This window comes from Anoplolepis gracilipes, chromosome 9, assembly GCF_047496725.1.
Source record: "Anoplolepis gracilipes chromosome 9, ASM4749672v1, whole genome shotgun sequence".
NCBI lineage: Eukaryota > Metazoa > Arthropoda > Insecta > Hymenoptera > Formicidae > Anoplolepis > Anoplolepis gracilipes.
The window spans coordinates 3,339,287-3,357,190 of NC_132978.1; the positions used below are offsets into that span (position 1 = coordinate 3,339,287).

General features: G+C 30.0%; 1 protein-coding gene across 6 annotated transcripts in view; it reads right to left on the reverse strand.

The window, feature by feature from the left end:
- LOC140669570 (uncharacterized) overlaps positions 1 to 17,904 on the reverse strand; it is a 183,042-nt gene that overhangs the window by 66,081 nt on the left and 99,057 nt on the right. For all 6 annotated transcript variants that reach the window (XM_072899550.1, XM_072899548.1, XM_072899547.1 and 3 more), the window contains 2 exons: positions 10,505 to 10,652; positions 3,559 to 3,666 (listed from right to left, as the gene is read on the reverse strand). In XM_072899550.1, coding sequence (XP_072755651.1) covers positions 3,559 to 3,666; positions 10,505 to 10,652 — 256 coding nt within the window. The remainder of the gene's footprint in view (positions 1 to 3,558; positions 3,667 to 10,504; positions 10,653 to 17,904) is intronic.

Consider the following 17,904-nt stretch of genomic DNA (forward strand, 5'->3'; position numbering starts at 1 on the left):
TGACTTATGCCGCGTTTTCATGCGGCGTCGAGACACCTTGCGAAGAGTGAAAAAGGACCGCGCCATCATAAATCAGCACATTAATTCGTAACGAGATTAGTATAATAAATCATCGTCCACCCGGTATTTGCATATGCCGTGCATTACTCTCGTCATGTGACCCTCGTCTTCCGGATAGTCGACGTTAAACGTTGATGACGTTCGCGAAGTGAATATCACAATTAATATTAATCTGAACTTTCTTTTTAGAATTTTTAGAATATCAAACAAATTTAGTGCGTTTAAATTTCGTCGAAACTTTTACAATTTATATGAATATTTGCAAAAAAGTTAAATATAATACTACACATTTCAAATAATACAAAAACGTAAAAGTAAAAAAAAAATTTAATATAAAATTCAAACCGAGTTGAATGACTGTTTATAATTTCTAATAATAATAGATAATTTTATTTTATTCACACGGTTTAGCGTCCCTTAAAATGAAATACAGTAATAAATTACTCGAAATTGAGAGACTCGCTTGAACTCTCTCGAGAGTCTAAAAGACGAGGGTATTTTTTCAGAACACTTGAGGATACCATTGAGCATTTTCTTCTTTTTCGCGCCACCCGATAGAAAAGATCGATTCGCTTTTCGGGAGATACAAGCAGCGTCAAAGGGTTAAAGCTTATCGCGTGGGAACTCTTTTACTCCGTTCGTTCGCACACCCGATGGAATTAGCCATCGCTAACCACCCTCTCTGCCGCCACCCTTCGTCCTAACCCACGCCGATAAGAACGACAAGCGCGCGTGCGCGTCCTTTCTTTCTTCGTTTCTCTCTCTGTCTCTCTTTATCCGTCCTCTCGGGATGGCAGTTTCTACGCCACGATTACCCCAGAAATCTTTCTTCGGCTAATGCAAGAACTGTGTTTCCGGCAGTTCGCCCGATGCTTCGCCTACCTTCGGGGAGGACAAGCACATACACACGCGGACGCGCGCGCGCGCGAACAGTGACGTGCATTTACAAGTGCAACTTGCCACAGGGGAGGGGAAAGCGAGTTAGAAATAGAAGGGTGGACAGCTTTGCGCTATAATACAGGAACGGTGAGAAATATATTTGGATAAAAGTACGGATGGCTTTGAGATACGCACAAACCGAGAACATAATTGATTGGAATTTTGGAATTTTCCAATTTTTGTAGAAATTTCGAAGGGTTCATGAGAGTTTCCAAACGTATATCAAACTTAACGTAATTATATAATTATATTTTCTAGCGGAATTTGTGTAGCGAAAATTTTTGGAATGTAAACATTCTTCTTTGTGAGAGATGCAAATAATTTATTCACCCCATATTATATTTATACATTGTATGAATAACAAATTTCTCAAATCATGACAAATTCTATTCGTTAAATTAAGAATGAGCTAAAGAAGAGAGAGGATATATTTACCAATGTAATGCGAAAAATACTCAGATAAAAGAAGAGGGCCAGCGAAGGATACCGAAAAAGGTTGTATTGGCATATGAGAGAGATAGAGGAAGAGAGTGTCCGGAAAAATTCGATGCTGATACGCGTATTCGATACTAGAGAGATAACATACGGGGAACATGTAGGACATGAAGGACATGGATTACGGGGGAACGTATAGGATACGCCTCAACAATCTCACGTGTCCCATGGGCGTGTTCAACAATCTCATGAGCGCTTCTCATATATGACAAATAAATAGCACGGGGTATTTCAAACTTCTACGAGAATCATAATTCTTTTTCTAGACCCGTAGTATAAAAATACACACACATTAGTTTAATTAACTGTAAAATAAAAAGATAACTGTTCGTTCTTTCTCATCTCTTATATTTTCTTTACTAAAAATAAAGAATATAAATAATAATAAATTTTCTATCTTCACACACATATACATATATCTCTAGACGATTTTCGCTATTTTTCTGTTATATATATATATATATATATATATATATATATATATATATATATATAATTACAAATTTAATACAAAAATATCGCAAATACTTTAGAAATATCAAATAATTTTGAGTTGTTTTGCAACTCATGATTGTTGGTAAAATTAATTAAATTCCGTTATTAGAGGAGGTAAGATATCCCGCTAATTATAAATAAAGCTTCATTCATATTTAATAGAGAAATGCTCTATTTAGCGTATTTGTGTAGTGCTTCATAGTAATTGTGTGTGTATTACCGAATTCGAGAACGTTAAGTCCCAGATTTTAATCCTACCGTCGACGATTGTTTATTTCATGCGTGCGATATTCAGCCTTGCCTTTGTAAGACGGTCTATCCCGTACGTCGTCATAACCAAACGATCGGCGAGATATATTCCCTTCTACAACCGGGTTTCCGCAATTTCTGCGCGCGCGTCCTAATGCGAATGCGGTGTTTCTAATTTAATATCTTAAGAACCGGCATTTACCCACGTCAGCTATGTTGGATTAGGATGCCAGATGCGAGGGAAATACACGCGATTCTCATAATTTACGTCCGGATGAGTGACTTTTCGTTTTAAGCAAATCTTTCTTTATTCGATAAAACGATGTTTTATGTATATAATTCGTTCTACAAAGAGTTGTTTTTGATATAACATATCAAAGATATTTAAAAAACCACAACTATAATTTAAAGAATTGATATCAAATTTTTTGAAACTTGATTTATCGAGTTCAAAGATTTAGCGCGAATTTTTATCTTATATAAAATAAATAAAAAATCGGTTAAAAATCCAGACTAAATTACGTCAACTAATTACGAAATTATTTCAGATAACAATGTAATATATGCAATAATAAAACATTTTTATTTTATTCTCTTTTCACAAATAAAGGAAGATAAATTTCGATAAAAAAACTGATACAATGTTATCTGAAAAATTTACGTTAACCGACTCTCTCTTCAATATTACATTTTCAATATCTATTACGGACCTATGGCGCGTTTTTTATATTTTCGCACAAGTCGTAAATATGTCTCATAGAGGATGCTAGGTGTCGTTTCGTAAATGCTAAGAGTGATACACTTTCTCCCACAAGTATTGAATAAATGATCACGTCAAAGTGATCCTTCATATTGCCGGCATGTTACGCTTCGTTGCATATTAATGCAAACCGCTTTTTCATTCCTTGTGTTTCATTATCGCTTTACAAAGTGTCAATATGTGTCAATATGTCGATGAAAAAAAATGATGGTTACAATCCTGTTGCTTTAAATTTTTTTTACGAATAAACAATCTTTTTCGTATAAAACTATCACTGAACGTAAAATACTTTTCAAATGTGTCTCATTTTTCATCAATATTATAAATACATGATATATGCTAAAGTTATAAAATACATATTTATACATTTATATATATATATATATATATATATATATATATATATATACATACATATATATAAATCTTTTGCAATGTTGCAAGTTACATGAAACTTCTTTTAGCAAAGCATTTTTTAGGAATGTAATACGTGCCACCTTCTTTGTGTTTTTTAAAATAACTCTTCAAACAATATGATAAAAGAATAGACAGTTACTCACCGAGAATCTGGCTGAGGACGGTGCGACCATCTTCGCCAAGGCACGCACTGCGTGCGTCAAACGGATTTGTGAACTGCACAAATGCATAACCCTTGTGCATAGAAATACCTGCAAGAAAAATGCAAAAAGTCAATTAAACTTTGTGAGATTCGTAAAATAAATTTGTACAAAAGAAATACTCTATCAGTATAAGATACTTTAAAATTAAGAATTTTACGATTCAATATATACAATATAATTTAATCTAAATCAATATTTCGAGATTTAACATATTGGTCATTTGTAACAATAACCAGTACAATCTTGTTTAAATTATAAGCAAACTCGGGGAAAAAAAACAAAGCAAATTTTTTAATGTATGTATTTTAATGTTCGTACAAGAAATATTACCTTCACTGACTTCATTGAAACATTTATATATTTTATTTTAATATTAAAAATACTTTAAAATATTTAAAAAGTATGAAGCTTATCTACGGTCTTTTCATAGCAACATAAATTTTATCTAAAAAGTGTTCCACAAAAAAACTTTCAGTAGATAATCAAATGAATCCTTTTAAATAACCGTTATTTATATGTTTTAGGAAAAAAGGAAAATTGTAAAATAAATAATTGCAATTTATAAAATGTGAAATGAGAAGAAGAAAGAAAGGAGGGAAATTGTGATTCTAGAAATATCAAAAATGTATATATAAATATATTTGCACATAAATCGTATCGCACATCACGCAGTATCGCGCATAATTACACAACTATAAACTTTTTCACAAGTAACTCTCTTTAGCTAGAAAACTTTTCGCACATAAATATATAAAACAAAGTTTAATTGGACAAACTTCAATCGCGTGAGCAAAAATCTAAATTAAATAACGAAATTTCCAAATGATTAAATACAACTCCGAAGAATATTAAACATTTTTGCAAACCAAATTAATAAAAACAAGAGCGCGTTGTTGCCGGTCGATTTTGTCCGCGCGGCAAGTCGCATGGACGCGACCTGTAATCTGTGTATCCGTAATAACTTTTGCGTGGTTAGCAGCTGACCATGCATGGAATTCATTATGCCGAAACAAATATGTAAATCTAACCTACATACATACGCGCACTCTCACACAGATGTACGCGTGTTATGCTCTGGAATGCAAATACTGTCCATGCGAATCCGCTTCGCTGCAAAGCTTGACGCAAGGGATGTTCATAGTTTTCATAGTTGCTATTGTCAGCTCATTCTTCAATAGACACACCAAACAAATAATTATTGAGTAAAAATATTTTTAAAATAATCGAATCTCGATCTTGAAAAAATTGACTATTAATAAATAAATACTAATAATGATGAATTAGTTTTACATTTCCTCTTGTTATTTATGATATGTGTATCTTTCTTTCTTCTTGTTATAACATTATTATGACAGTATTAAAAGAACAGAACAACGTAATATTTCAAATATTTATCAACGATTTTAAATATGACAACAATTGTTGTTAATTATTAAAAGAAAATTAATCTCTCGAATATAATTGTCAATTTAAAAAAAAAAAAAAAAAACAATTTTAAGTTAGTCAAAACGTCAGTTAAAACAATATATAGAAATTTTATTATATATATATCACAATATAAATATTTCATTATAAATTACATATTTTATATGAGTTTAATTTTGAGCTGTTTATAAGTAAACTATATTTTATATTGTTCTGAATTAGTATTCTAGTGTTAATAGTAGTAATTCTAATTTAAATTATCAATATTTCTTGAATAATCATTTCTTTCAAGTATTAGTCAATATCAGAATTTATTATAACCATAATATATATAAATGGCCAACTAACATTTATTGACATTTATTGACATTTCTCATTTCTGCGTGAGAAAACATAAAAAGATTAAAATATAAAAGTAGAAAAATTAAGATGTAAAACAATATAGAATATTTCGAGTGTGTTCACAATATTCAAAAAATTAATTATCCAAAATATAATTATTTGACTTAAAAATGCTTGCATGTTTAGAATATTTTTCAATCTTTTTTCTTATGTATAATTTAGTAACCATATGTGGACAATTATTATTTCAAACTTTCGTTCTTACTTTTCCCGTTTTAACTTTCAACTGAAATATTCTTGAAATTCAACTACAAAAATTCTTTGTTTCAAACTTTTTTATAAAAGCTTATCCAATTATATTATCCAAATTAAAAGAAATTTAATATATATCATTTAAAAAAATATTCATTATAAAATAATTTACTAAAATTATGGTTTTCAATTTTATAATATTAACTTTTCATGTTTACAAAAAGCTTTACTATTTCTGTTTGGCTCACAATTTGCTTTAATTTTTTTTTCTATTGATCTTAAAATCTTCGAATTTATCTATTCTTCGTTTTTGGCAAAAGTAAATTTATCATGTATTACATAGCGATCCTGTCGATGTCTCTCGAAACATTTAGCGCTTCGGAACTCGACTCTCCGATAAAGCACTATATCATCCTCATATCTCAAAGCTTAAGCCCACCCCTCACATTTTTCGAGCGGCATATCAGTCGAAAGGAGATTGTCGTGTCGATCGTATCGATCTTCGATTCTCGTAACGTAACTCGTCATCGTCGTAACGTTTATTCCAGAATTTAAATCGCTGTCTGCGCACATGTCATACGTAAGGGGACGACGGAGGTGTTATGTGTGCATTTGTGCACGGCGGGTGCACGAGTTCGATATCGACGCTCAAGAGATCGTTCCGCCGCGAAATTTATTCTGGCCATAAAAACCGCGATAGCGAAATGCGCGACCGTAAGTGCAAGTATATGTGCGAGTACAGGATGGTTGATATGATGCCCTTCGGTTGTCATTATTTTATTTTCGGGATTGTAAATGTTATTTTCAGATGAATTTTTGACATATAACAATATATAGATAGATCTCTTTTATATATCCTCCTCTTTTTCTTATATTTACTTATACAGAATGCACAAAGCTAGATAAGCTTCAAATTTTTTTAAAGTCTCATGTAAATTATCTTTTGTTATTTTCGTACATGTTTTTTCTACATTGTAGTAATTAATAAACTCTCGATTTTTTGTTAATAAGAAAATTATTTAATTTCGGTATTGAATATACATTTAAATATAAAAACACGTCAGGAAATCGTTATAGAACTAATGGAGATATCGATCGTTTTTTGTTGGTTCTAACCACTAATAGTAATATAATCAATCGCGAGATTTTGTAGGGATGCTTACAGAGTTTCAACTGCAAACATAGACTTGATACAGAATCAACATTCGCAGTGAGAACTTGAGAATGTTACAGGATCTGATATAAAGTTACCCCATTATAAAACATTGTACCAAAAGGATTCTAAAAATAGAATAGCTCTTGAATAATGAACGATACTTCTAGTTTATTTTAATTCTATACAAGATATAGATGTCATTAGTCAAAACAAATGAGAATCATAATTATTATTTTGCCAAATTCAATATATATTATTTTTCTGCTTTTAAACATTGAAAGGAATGGAAATATATTTTTTTTAGCTTTAGAATTGTATAATTTAGATAAAGAGAGAGAGAGAGAGAGAGAGAGAGAGAGAGAGAGAGAGAGAGAGAGAAAAAAAAGAAAGTTTTTCTTATAGATATAAATGCATTAAATACTATTTTTTAATTATTCTTACTCTAACGATTATAAATTTTAAGTTTAAATATATGTTTTTAGTGTGTGACTAGATCATTACAATTATACGATTCCGTATGAGTTTCTTACTTTTCATGTGAAACGAAGTCTATTTCACACTGTTTAATGCTTTTTTATGTTTGTTAATAAATAACGAGTCTAATAAATAACAAATCTTTTAAACGTTACTAAGTCAAGACACTATATGTCATGATTAAGATCATTTTCGAGTCTCTTATCTACTATTTATCCGATTCTGAATTATCTAAATAAAAAAAGCACATCAAATGCAATGTAAGAACTAAACGCAAGAACTCTTGAGGAAAACTACTGTTAACAGTTTTGTAATAAAAAGTCGTACATGATTTATTTATTTTCTCGCTTTTAGTTTCAAATAACGGAATAAATTCAATTGTGAAAAAGGCAAAGCACGTTGAAATAGAAAAATAAAAATCAAAGTTTGATTTGATAGAAAGATCTTCACGAAAATAAACAAGTTCGCTCTTTGTAACAATTATTTTGTATTTTTCGTAACTACGTTTTTGTAAAGGTCGTCACTCTCCAAAGTGACGACCGAGTGCCTCGATAACAGCAATATTGTGTTGAGGGCCTGTTACAGTGAATTTTTCCAATGTTTTGGCATTTATATAGAACAAATATCGACTTTATATTGGAAAACTTGTCGATAGAGAGACTCTCTAGTGTTGTTATCTGGGCATTCGACAGTACAGATTTAAATCATTCTAGCGACGATTTCTTCCAATACGCAGCTGTTATGTACGATGTGCCAAAAATGCCGCCATCCTCTTCGTTTAGATTCTTTAGATAACTGAAAATCGAGTTTCTCTTAACAAAAGAGTGATTAGTTGATTTTTTCTTTTTTTTAACATAAAATATAACACGAGAGATCTCTATAATCTTCTAAATCGTAAATTCCAAGTTTCTTAAAATAAGATGTAATTAAATAAAGAATAGTACAAAATTTTTAATCAAATTAATTAAAGAGAAATTTTTGACTCTCTCTCTCTCTCTCTTTCTCTGTTGACAAAATACTTTAACCTTTTATATAAGTTAATTGCGTTTAATGTCAAAACAACCCTTATTTTTTTTTAAACATAATTCGTTAATATTTATATTTTTTTATTTTAATAATAATTATAAATCACGTATATCTTACACGTAAATTATGAAAGATTATTGCAATGTGTACTTATTTATCCTCTTCTGTTTCATTTCCTATTTGTAAATCTCGTGTAAAGAAATTATGAAAATTGCAGTGATCTTTGTCGAGAATTCCGTCTCTAAATCTTAAACAGAAGTAATTTCTGAAAGCCGTTGATCGTATACATTTCCGCGTTAAACTTTGTTTGTAAAAGAGATATTCGATTCGTAGAATTTGTAATTTATCTGCTATCGCGCGTTGCACGCGGCATCGCCTCCGTACAGGACGCGGCTTATCCTTCGTATCGGCGTCCCTCTAATCCAGCGAACGCCTTAATTCCTGCAAGGACGAAGTTGCTCTTATTGTCTTCGTCCTTTATTGAGAAAGTAAGCTGTTTATCGGCAGCTACCAGCTCCTTGTAATTTCGACATCCGACATTTGAAATTGCGATTTTGCCGGACAGAGCGGTAGAATAACTTCCCGATGAAACCTGGCGACGCTCGACGTTGGAACGCCAATATCACCTGCGTCGACGCGAAACTAATTTTGCAGCATTCTTCATCCTTCGCACTGTATAATTTTATCTCGTTGTACCACTTCTTACGTTATTTCTTACGCCATATTTATCTTTTTCGTACGTTATATTATTTATAATAATATACGTAATATAATATAATTGAATTATAGTGACAAAATCATGGTTAAAAATATGTAATGCTTTAAGAGAAAAAGAAAGAAAAGAGAGAACGTTTGACTAAAAAAAAACTCAGCTCTAAAAGTCTATTATTAAAATTAAGGATTGTGAAATATACTATATGTATAAAATTATATATACACATAAATGTTTCACAATAAATTCAATAAAGCGATTTCTTATTATTTCGATCACCAATCTATCATATGTGACCTCAGTCACGTAGTCATTCTCGACTTATCATCGTCCATCTATCTATCATTCTAGATCACAATTGTAATTTCATTTTCCGAGTAGAGGAAAGCTTCCGCGCGGGAAAAATGATTTTCCGGGATAACAAATCCTGCGATTGCGGGGTAAACGAGGTTACGGCTTACAAAGGAAGAGAAGATAGCGGCACTCATCGTGCCGCTCTTCCTGAAACTGGAGACCGACGGATATCCAATTCGAGCTATCGAAGGTCAAGTCGCCGTGGCACAAATTGCGTTACCGGGATCCCATTTTCCAGAAGTCCCGCTCCCCCTCCCGCCATTCTTCCCAATGCAATTTTTCCGCGCTGGATAATAAGTTATTCGATCGCGAATTATCGAATGTTATCAGGCCGCCGATTTCTCACGCGATTCGATTTATCGGGAAGAAAGAATGGAGAACAAATTCGGAAATGATCAAACGATTCTCTCGTTTCAACAATCACTTTTCATATATATTGCACTTTCTTATATGGCTATCTTATTCTTATTAATATTGCTGTATTAATATTGTTTGCAAAGAAATCAATTTCATAGATTACCGGATTAACGTTCGTGTGCGAAAGGATCGAAAAAAATTGCTGTTTGGGAAAATTGCCATGAAATATTTTTACGAGATTTTTTTAAAAGAAATTAAGATGAAGCTAAGATAAGTGAAATCAGCTATGAAAACTTGCCTATCTAGATTTAAATTTAGATTTGATATTTATTTTGAGATATATTTAATCCTAAAAGTAAAATAAAAATATAGATTTTAACAATTTAACAAATTTTGCTTTTGTTGTTCACTATAATACTAATTCCAGAAATATGAATATGATTCTATACGACAAATAATAAATCGTATAATATAATATAAACTTTACATTTATTTTTCTATTGCCTGTTTTGCAGCAGATTTTTATGGTTTCTATTTTCATCAATCGATCGTATATTAAAGATATTTTACAAGTTATTTTCAATAAAGATTTTTTTAGCAATTCCTACATTTTAACCGCATTTTTGCAATCTACTTTCAACTTCCTGTTTTTTAGCATATCTAACTCAAAACATATTTTTGAAAAAGATTTTTACGAACATAAAGCTTTTTGTTAGTTTAATTTTTAACGATCTTCTTTCAGCAGTTTAAAGCATTTTTACAAACTACAATTTTTGTAATAAACTCACCAGCCAAACGGCCATAGCGCTGGAACATTCGTTCGACATCGGTCTTGCTACACTGAAATGTATTCAGATTCCCGACGAAAACGCGTGAATTCACCGCCTGTGGGTCCTGCGAATTGGTTTGGTTGCCCACTTTGCTCATCTTCATCGCCTGAAATAGAGAAAAAAAAATTTCAAATGGCAGAAAAAGTTTTTTTTGCAGTATTTTAAATAATAATAATATAAAAAATGTTAAAATGGATTTTTTTACAAAAAATCCGTACGAAGGATTGCTTTAAAAACCATCTTTATTTTTAATACAGTAAAAGCATATGCTTAAAGAAAGTTTACTAAAACATATACAACTTTTTCAGAATATATTTAAATAGAAAAAATATTATCTCTTGATAAAAGTTAATCTCGCAGGTATCTAAAATTATTAATTAACACAGACTTATTCAATTTTCATGTTAACACGTCAACATGTTAATTTAAAAAAAAAAATAATAAATAAATGTAGAATATGGAAAGGGAAATGATAAATAACGGATTAATTCAATTAATCGGTGCAAGATCGATTAACTCCGCGAAAATGCCAGTTGTCGCTAACGATCTCGTTAGTTTTATGCGTTATTTCACGAAAGTAGAAAACGAACTGTTGCACAATGGAATTGCGAGGCGTTAATTAATCCACGACGCGCCAATTAGCGATCGCGAATGTCCCTTTGACACTGGAAAGCTACACACTCGCGTGTATCATTTGTATGATCATCATTGTCATTACTATCTGTTTGTTTTTATTTGTTTTATTTTTCTTTATATTTTTCAGTTAGATATACCAATTCATCATACAATATCAATTTGATTAGAAAAAAAAACTTTATCCACATCAAAAAATCAAACGATCTCTTAAGCTGATATATTAATTGTATATATATATATATATATATATATATATATATATATATATACATATATGTATATATATACATATTATATATATATATATATATATATATGTACATACACAATATATTATATATTATACAGAGTGTCCCAAAATTCGCAGACACGAGATGCACAGCGTGATTGTCCGTGCCAAAAGAAGCAACTTTTTCCTCAGCAAAAATGTCGAGACATTAATAATTTTCTAGTTATAAGCAATTGAAAAAGACGGGTTTTCAAACCCGCAAACCAACTTTGTAAAATTAAAAGATTAACACAATTATATTCTTCAGTTAATTTTAGGTGGAGTTTACTAAAATTTTTATTTAAGACTTATTGTTAGTTACAGATACATAAAATAGAAAAATTTGAAAATTAGCAAGAAATGATAACATTTCTCGACATTCTCGCTGAGGAAAAAATTGCTTCTTTTGACACGGACAATCACGCTGTGCATTCCATGTCCGCGAATTCTAGGACACCCTGTATATTTTACGTATATGTGTATCTACAGAATTTGTTAAATTAATAATACGCGTGTGTTATTTATCATGTTATCGCACAGGATATTAGAATAACCGCGTTAAATTCGATTTATGCGAAGCATGAATAAAACAAAAAGCTTTATATGTTATTTAACACGTCGCTCAAAAGATTAAACAGCATTAATATTATTGATAGTAATAATTAAAAATTTGATCAGATTTATCACGGCTTATGGCATGATCTCGTGAATCTTATTTAGCAATTTCTTTAATAATTTACATTATTTTCATATCACGCTTGTTTTTCACTCGTCACAGAAATCCAATTTGTAACTTTGATTGCTTGCGAAAGAAAAGTTTATCGGAAGATCATCAAAAAGCTCGCATCACCAAATGAATAACAGTTATCGATTTCATGGATATATCGGAAAGGCGTCGGTATTAAAGAGTTGTTCTCTATAAATATCGACAGTTTTACGGCGAGAGGGCCTAGAGTTTGGAATAAATATTGGCTTACACGTCAAAATTAGTAATCGGCGCGTCGATGGATTTAATCGACGAAGAATCGTCGTTTCACCTCCGATTTTATGACGCGAAAGTGAGCCCAGTACTCGTAATGTGACCGTCCACATATGTATAATCCATATAAAATCCAATTCATAAAAAAATGTTCTTAAAACATCTGGCCAAATTTAATTAACGATTTTCGATAGTGATTTTAGTGAAACAAGGTCGTATAAATACAAGTTCATAAAAACATTCTTCTCGAATTATATAGATAGATAATGGTAGATTCTGACATTAAATTAAAACTCGTTATTTGTATGATTATTATGGAATGAAAAAGTTAACAAAGCTTTGTACAAATATTGATTGTTTCGTTATCAGAGAAATTGGGATTATTTAAATTTGTAGCGCGCTATAAAATTCCAATCAGCTCGGTACTTGGCAATGATTCTCGCGGCGAATTTCTAATTACGTTCTAGTTGGATCGGACTAGAATTTAGCTAGCGTGTCGGCCGTTATTTATGGCGTGAGCCAACCTTAAGGTATGCCCACTATTCGAAACGTTAATTGTTCTTACGTATTTCTTACATAAATGATCACAAAAACATATTCTTTCAAATTAACATCACGCGTTAAAATTATGACCTCGAAACTATATACATAATAATGCATCATAATTTTTTATTTTTTCTCTTTCCAATTTCTAAATAACTTATCCTTCTCTTTTTATAGAGAACGATAAGTTTTTACTATTTTTTTTATTATGTTATATATTTTATTGAGTTACTATTAGGGCAATTTTACAGAAAATCCAATAATTAACTTTAATCTCCATTTTATTATTTTGGTTTCAGTGACCTGAAAAAACTAAACATTTTTTATTCGCTGTCCGCAAACATCATAATAAAATAAAATTGACGACATCTTTACTATAAAATTTAACTTTTTATTTTTACAAAAATAAAAAGATATTCTACAGTATTATTAAATACAAAGCTAATTAATTTTAATAACATTATTAATAATAATATTATCATTATAACTTTGCTATTCCTCTATAGAAACCTACGATTTAATAATTTATAGTTAATTACTCATTTTTAATATTTATTATTTTTAGTTACGATTCATTATTAAATATTTAGTAGGTTGGTAGTGCAATATTTATACATAGATAGGTACACTACTACATATTTATATTACGCACAATACACAGAATTAATCATATTATTTCTTTCAGACTATTTTATTCTATTAATTTCATTTTTTATACGTATTAATTTTATTGTAAGTTTAAACTCACTATAGAATTGTTATTATCATAGGCTAAGCTTATAGTTATCATTAATATATTAAAATCAACTCACGCTTCCCACAGCGTAAGTTTTGGGAGGGAAGAATTAAAGGGATTATTCATAATTTATGTAAGAAACGAAACAAAAGCTGCAGAAACTGTCGCATAATTTCATCCTACGGACCGTCGAAGTTTGGACGTCTCGATAATTTTCTCTCTTGCGGATTTCCAAGTGGTTTCAACTTCTTCCGCTCTTTACATATCTAAAGACACTGTATTCTGCAGATATAAGACTGTAGTATTAGAAACTATGTTTTTGAAATCCCACAATTAGAGATGAGTAAAAAATTATTTATAAAGATCATATCGTAAAGTTTTAAATTATTTTAACAGCATTACAAAATTTAATGTATATAATTTAAATGTCATTATTTTGCTTTTTTTAAAAATCTGTTTAAAAACAGAATATTTCAATAACTGATGATACATTTGCATTTTAGATTAATTTAATTAAATCGAATGATTGAGGTTTTCAATTATATTCAGTTCTACATATATTCAATGCTGTCTTGTACTCTGTGGTTAGCGCAACGTCATTTCATATCAATAAATCGGTAGGTTATTATAAGCTCAATCAATATAAAGCTAACCGAAAATAACAATAGCTCAAAATAATTCAATTATTAAAAATTAAATATCTCAAGTAAATCGTAAGCTAATTACTACGTATTAAAAATTTTACAATGTTCATAACATGGTAGTATTATAACATGATAATCATACAAATTTCCATTTTTGTTTATATACACAATTAAATATCTCAAGAATTCTATATGCATGTACCCGAAATCGCTCGCATATCCCCAACTTTCCGCACGTATGCCCTTGAATAATTAGCGCTAATTAGGAAAATTGACAAGCGGAAGATCCTAAATTTCTGACGAAGGTGCAAGTAAACAATTACGTGCGTTTACTTCGAGCTACTCGTGGCAAGACACGAGCAAATATGAAGCGAAATGAAAGTTGTGCAAATATTTACCCTGGAAGTGAATCACACGAGTAAGAATGAAGAAGATACATTGAAGGAGAGGAAAATTACATATATGTGAAAGAGATTCAAGAAATTATTCGTAAAAGAAAAATATAGAAATATAGTCAAATAATAACAATAATATTTAAGAAATTGCGAGTAAGATATATTATCAATACAGAATAAAATGTAAAAAGAAAAGAAGTTTTTGCAAAAAGTAAAAACTCCATTTTCAGATTTTAATATAATCGATAAAATTTTCGGTTTTTCAACTTAAAAAATAAATATTTATATAATACAACAATTTTTAAAATTATTTTATAAATCATTACTCTCCTTTTCTCTGATAATCTACAATTAATATATACATATATTAATTATACATATATTTACATATGCGTAATCTGTAATTTATAATTAGGGAATTAAATATTAATATCCAATTATTAATCTATAATATACCATTACAAATTTATATATCAATTAATACAATAGACTTAATCTCCATATAAATTTCTGGACATATGCATGTATGAATGGAAATATACATTTATAATTATCAACGTAAATCTCTTCCACAAAAAATATATTAGGGATTTGTTTCATATACTTAATATTTTCAACTCGACTAGGTTAATCCAGTATCACCATATACCACAATATATCCGTGTAATACACAGTTAAAATGCATATTTTATGATATGTTGAAGCTCCCCCTTTCTCTTCTGTCTGCGCTGAATGTATAATACAGAGGTGCGTTTATATTGCACAATTTGATTTAATAGTATTTAACGCACTCTATCTATATTCATTTGATATTTGAAGAGAACTTCATTCTGAAGTCAAACCATTTGTTTCAATTTACATTGAAGTATCATGATGAGATCGTGTGTAATATTTTATAAAAAATGAAATAATAAATATATTTTTCTCTCTATATAAATATTTTCTATTATGTAGCACATAAAATTATAGATCGAGTCTTCTGTATATTATACAGATCTTCTAAAATAAATTTAATACATTAATTAGAAATGACGTTTTGATTTTGCTACACAAAACGTATATTGTTAGACGTGACACAATACTGTATATCAATAATTGATTACATTGTTAGAATCAGAAACAATGCAGCATAACTTATTCATCGAAACGTTTGGTCAACAATAAATATGTTATAATACAATAATAATAATAATAATATCAACACTTTTATAAAAAAAAGTCAAAAGAAGGTTTATTGAAAAGTTTACGAAATTCAGTTACAAAGATTAAAACAAATTATCATAACTATTTTATTTATATATTCCTAACTAAACTATTATCCTAATAAATGTTAATATAACAGATAGTAAAATTATATATTTGATGTAAAACGAAGAAGAAGCACTTTATATATAAAACTTTGCTTTATAGGAAAAATATCTCATTTTTATTTATCGATATAAATATGCGATGAAAATTATCTCAATAAAATAAATAATAATGATAAAAAAATTAAGATATTTGAAATAAAAATTTCGAATAATATTGAAAAATTTACGAAATTTAGTTATAAAGATTAAAACAAGTTATCATAACTATTTTAATTTATTTCTATATTACATATAGCTATTCTATTACTATCTTTATCAGAAAATAATAGAGGAAGAAAAACAAATACATGAAGAGATTCTTGAGTGGTACGATTGTAGTACGCAAAACTACATCGTTACTCAAGATCGCATAGCGAAATCTAATTATCCTCGAACGACCTTGGAGGATTGCCTTGAGTCTCGTTTCGACTTTCGATGTAATCTCGAACTCGCGACGCAATGTTAATTGCGAGGGAGGCAACGTAAATTCAATTCTCCCTCCCGTCGCGCGACGACCGGCATCGTAAACTTTACGACGCGAATTAAGAAGCTTATAAAGAACCGCCGAAGTCCGCTTGATAATTCTACGCGTATCCCGCAGCAATGGCGATCCAAAAACCGGAAAATCGTCGTTTCTCTTATCTCTTTTACTATTGTTATTACACAGAATTAGAAGTAAAAGGGTTTGTGAATAGTAAAAGAGAGTAAAAATAAAGGAACGATAATTCGTTAACGGTTTTCGCTAAATTGTAAGATTGACAATAAATAATAAATTGTTATTTTTTTATATAATCTTAATTTTCCTTCTTTATAAATAAAAGAATATTTAAAGAAAATATTTAAATGGAAAGATATATTTTATTTTACAATTCCAATTTTATTGTGCTACTCGCTTCCATTACTTGTTAATGCCAATGTCAAGTGGTTTCATCCCATATAAACATAACTTCTTGGCAGAGAATTCATTTGTATACCACGTCTTTAATGACAGTTGACGTTGTATCAACATTATCGAATATCTGGAAAGTAACTATATAATAATTCCAAGTTCATGTATATACATACTTGTTTAATTATTATTTTCCTCTTCAAAATTAAAAGTCTAGTTTTATGTGTGTGTACGTATATTAAAATGACGAATATATATATATATATATATATATATATATATATATATATATATCTTTATTATATATACAAAAAATTCTATAAACTTAATAATTATTTGAAAATTATAAGAAAATATATAGAGAATGTGTCAAAACTAATATCTCCTGAATCTGTTCTCCCCTTCTAGCGCTTAGAACAATCCGCTCGAGGATTCCACTCACGCGTATGCCGCTTAAGATCTAATTTTTTTCAAGCAGTTGCAAAGCATTCACCATTTTCCTCCTCCTTCTTTCGCTACTACGCTTGCATTCGGCTGCGAGTGAATTATTAAAAGTTCACTCAGGGATTCCCGAGAGCGGTACTGGTCTGCGAAAGGAGGATGATTGCAATCACGTCGGCTCGTAAAGTGATCACTAACACGTTCCCAGCTGCATCCCGATGCAGGCGAATTGCAGGCCGAATTGCTCTAAAATGCATTGTCTTGGAAGAGAGCGCATTCACGCATAAAGCGAGATATATCTTGATAACATCAAATCATCTGTGCTCACAACAAAGCGACTTTTACGATTCTGTTTTATATTATAATTGCTTATTTGATAATGCATCACAATATCACTATGTGAATCAAAAATGTAACATATATTATAATAAACATAAATTATTGTAATATGAGTAATATGATAAATTAGATGTCTAGT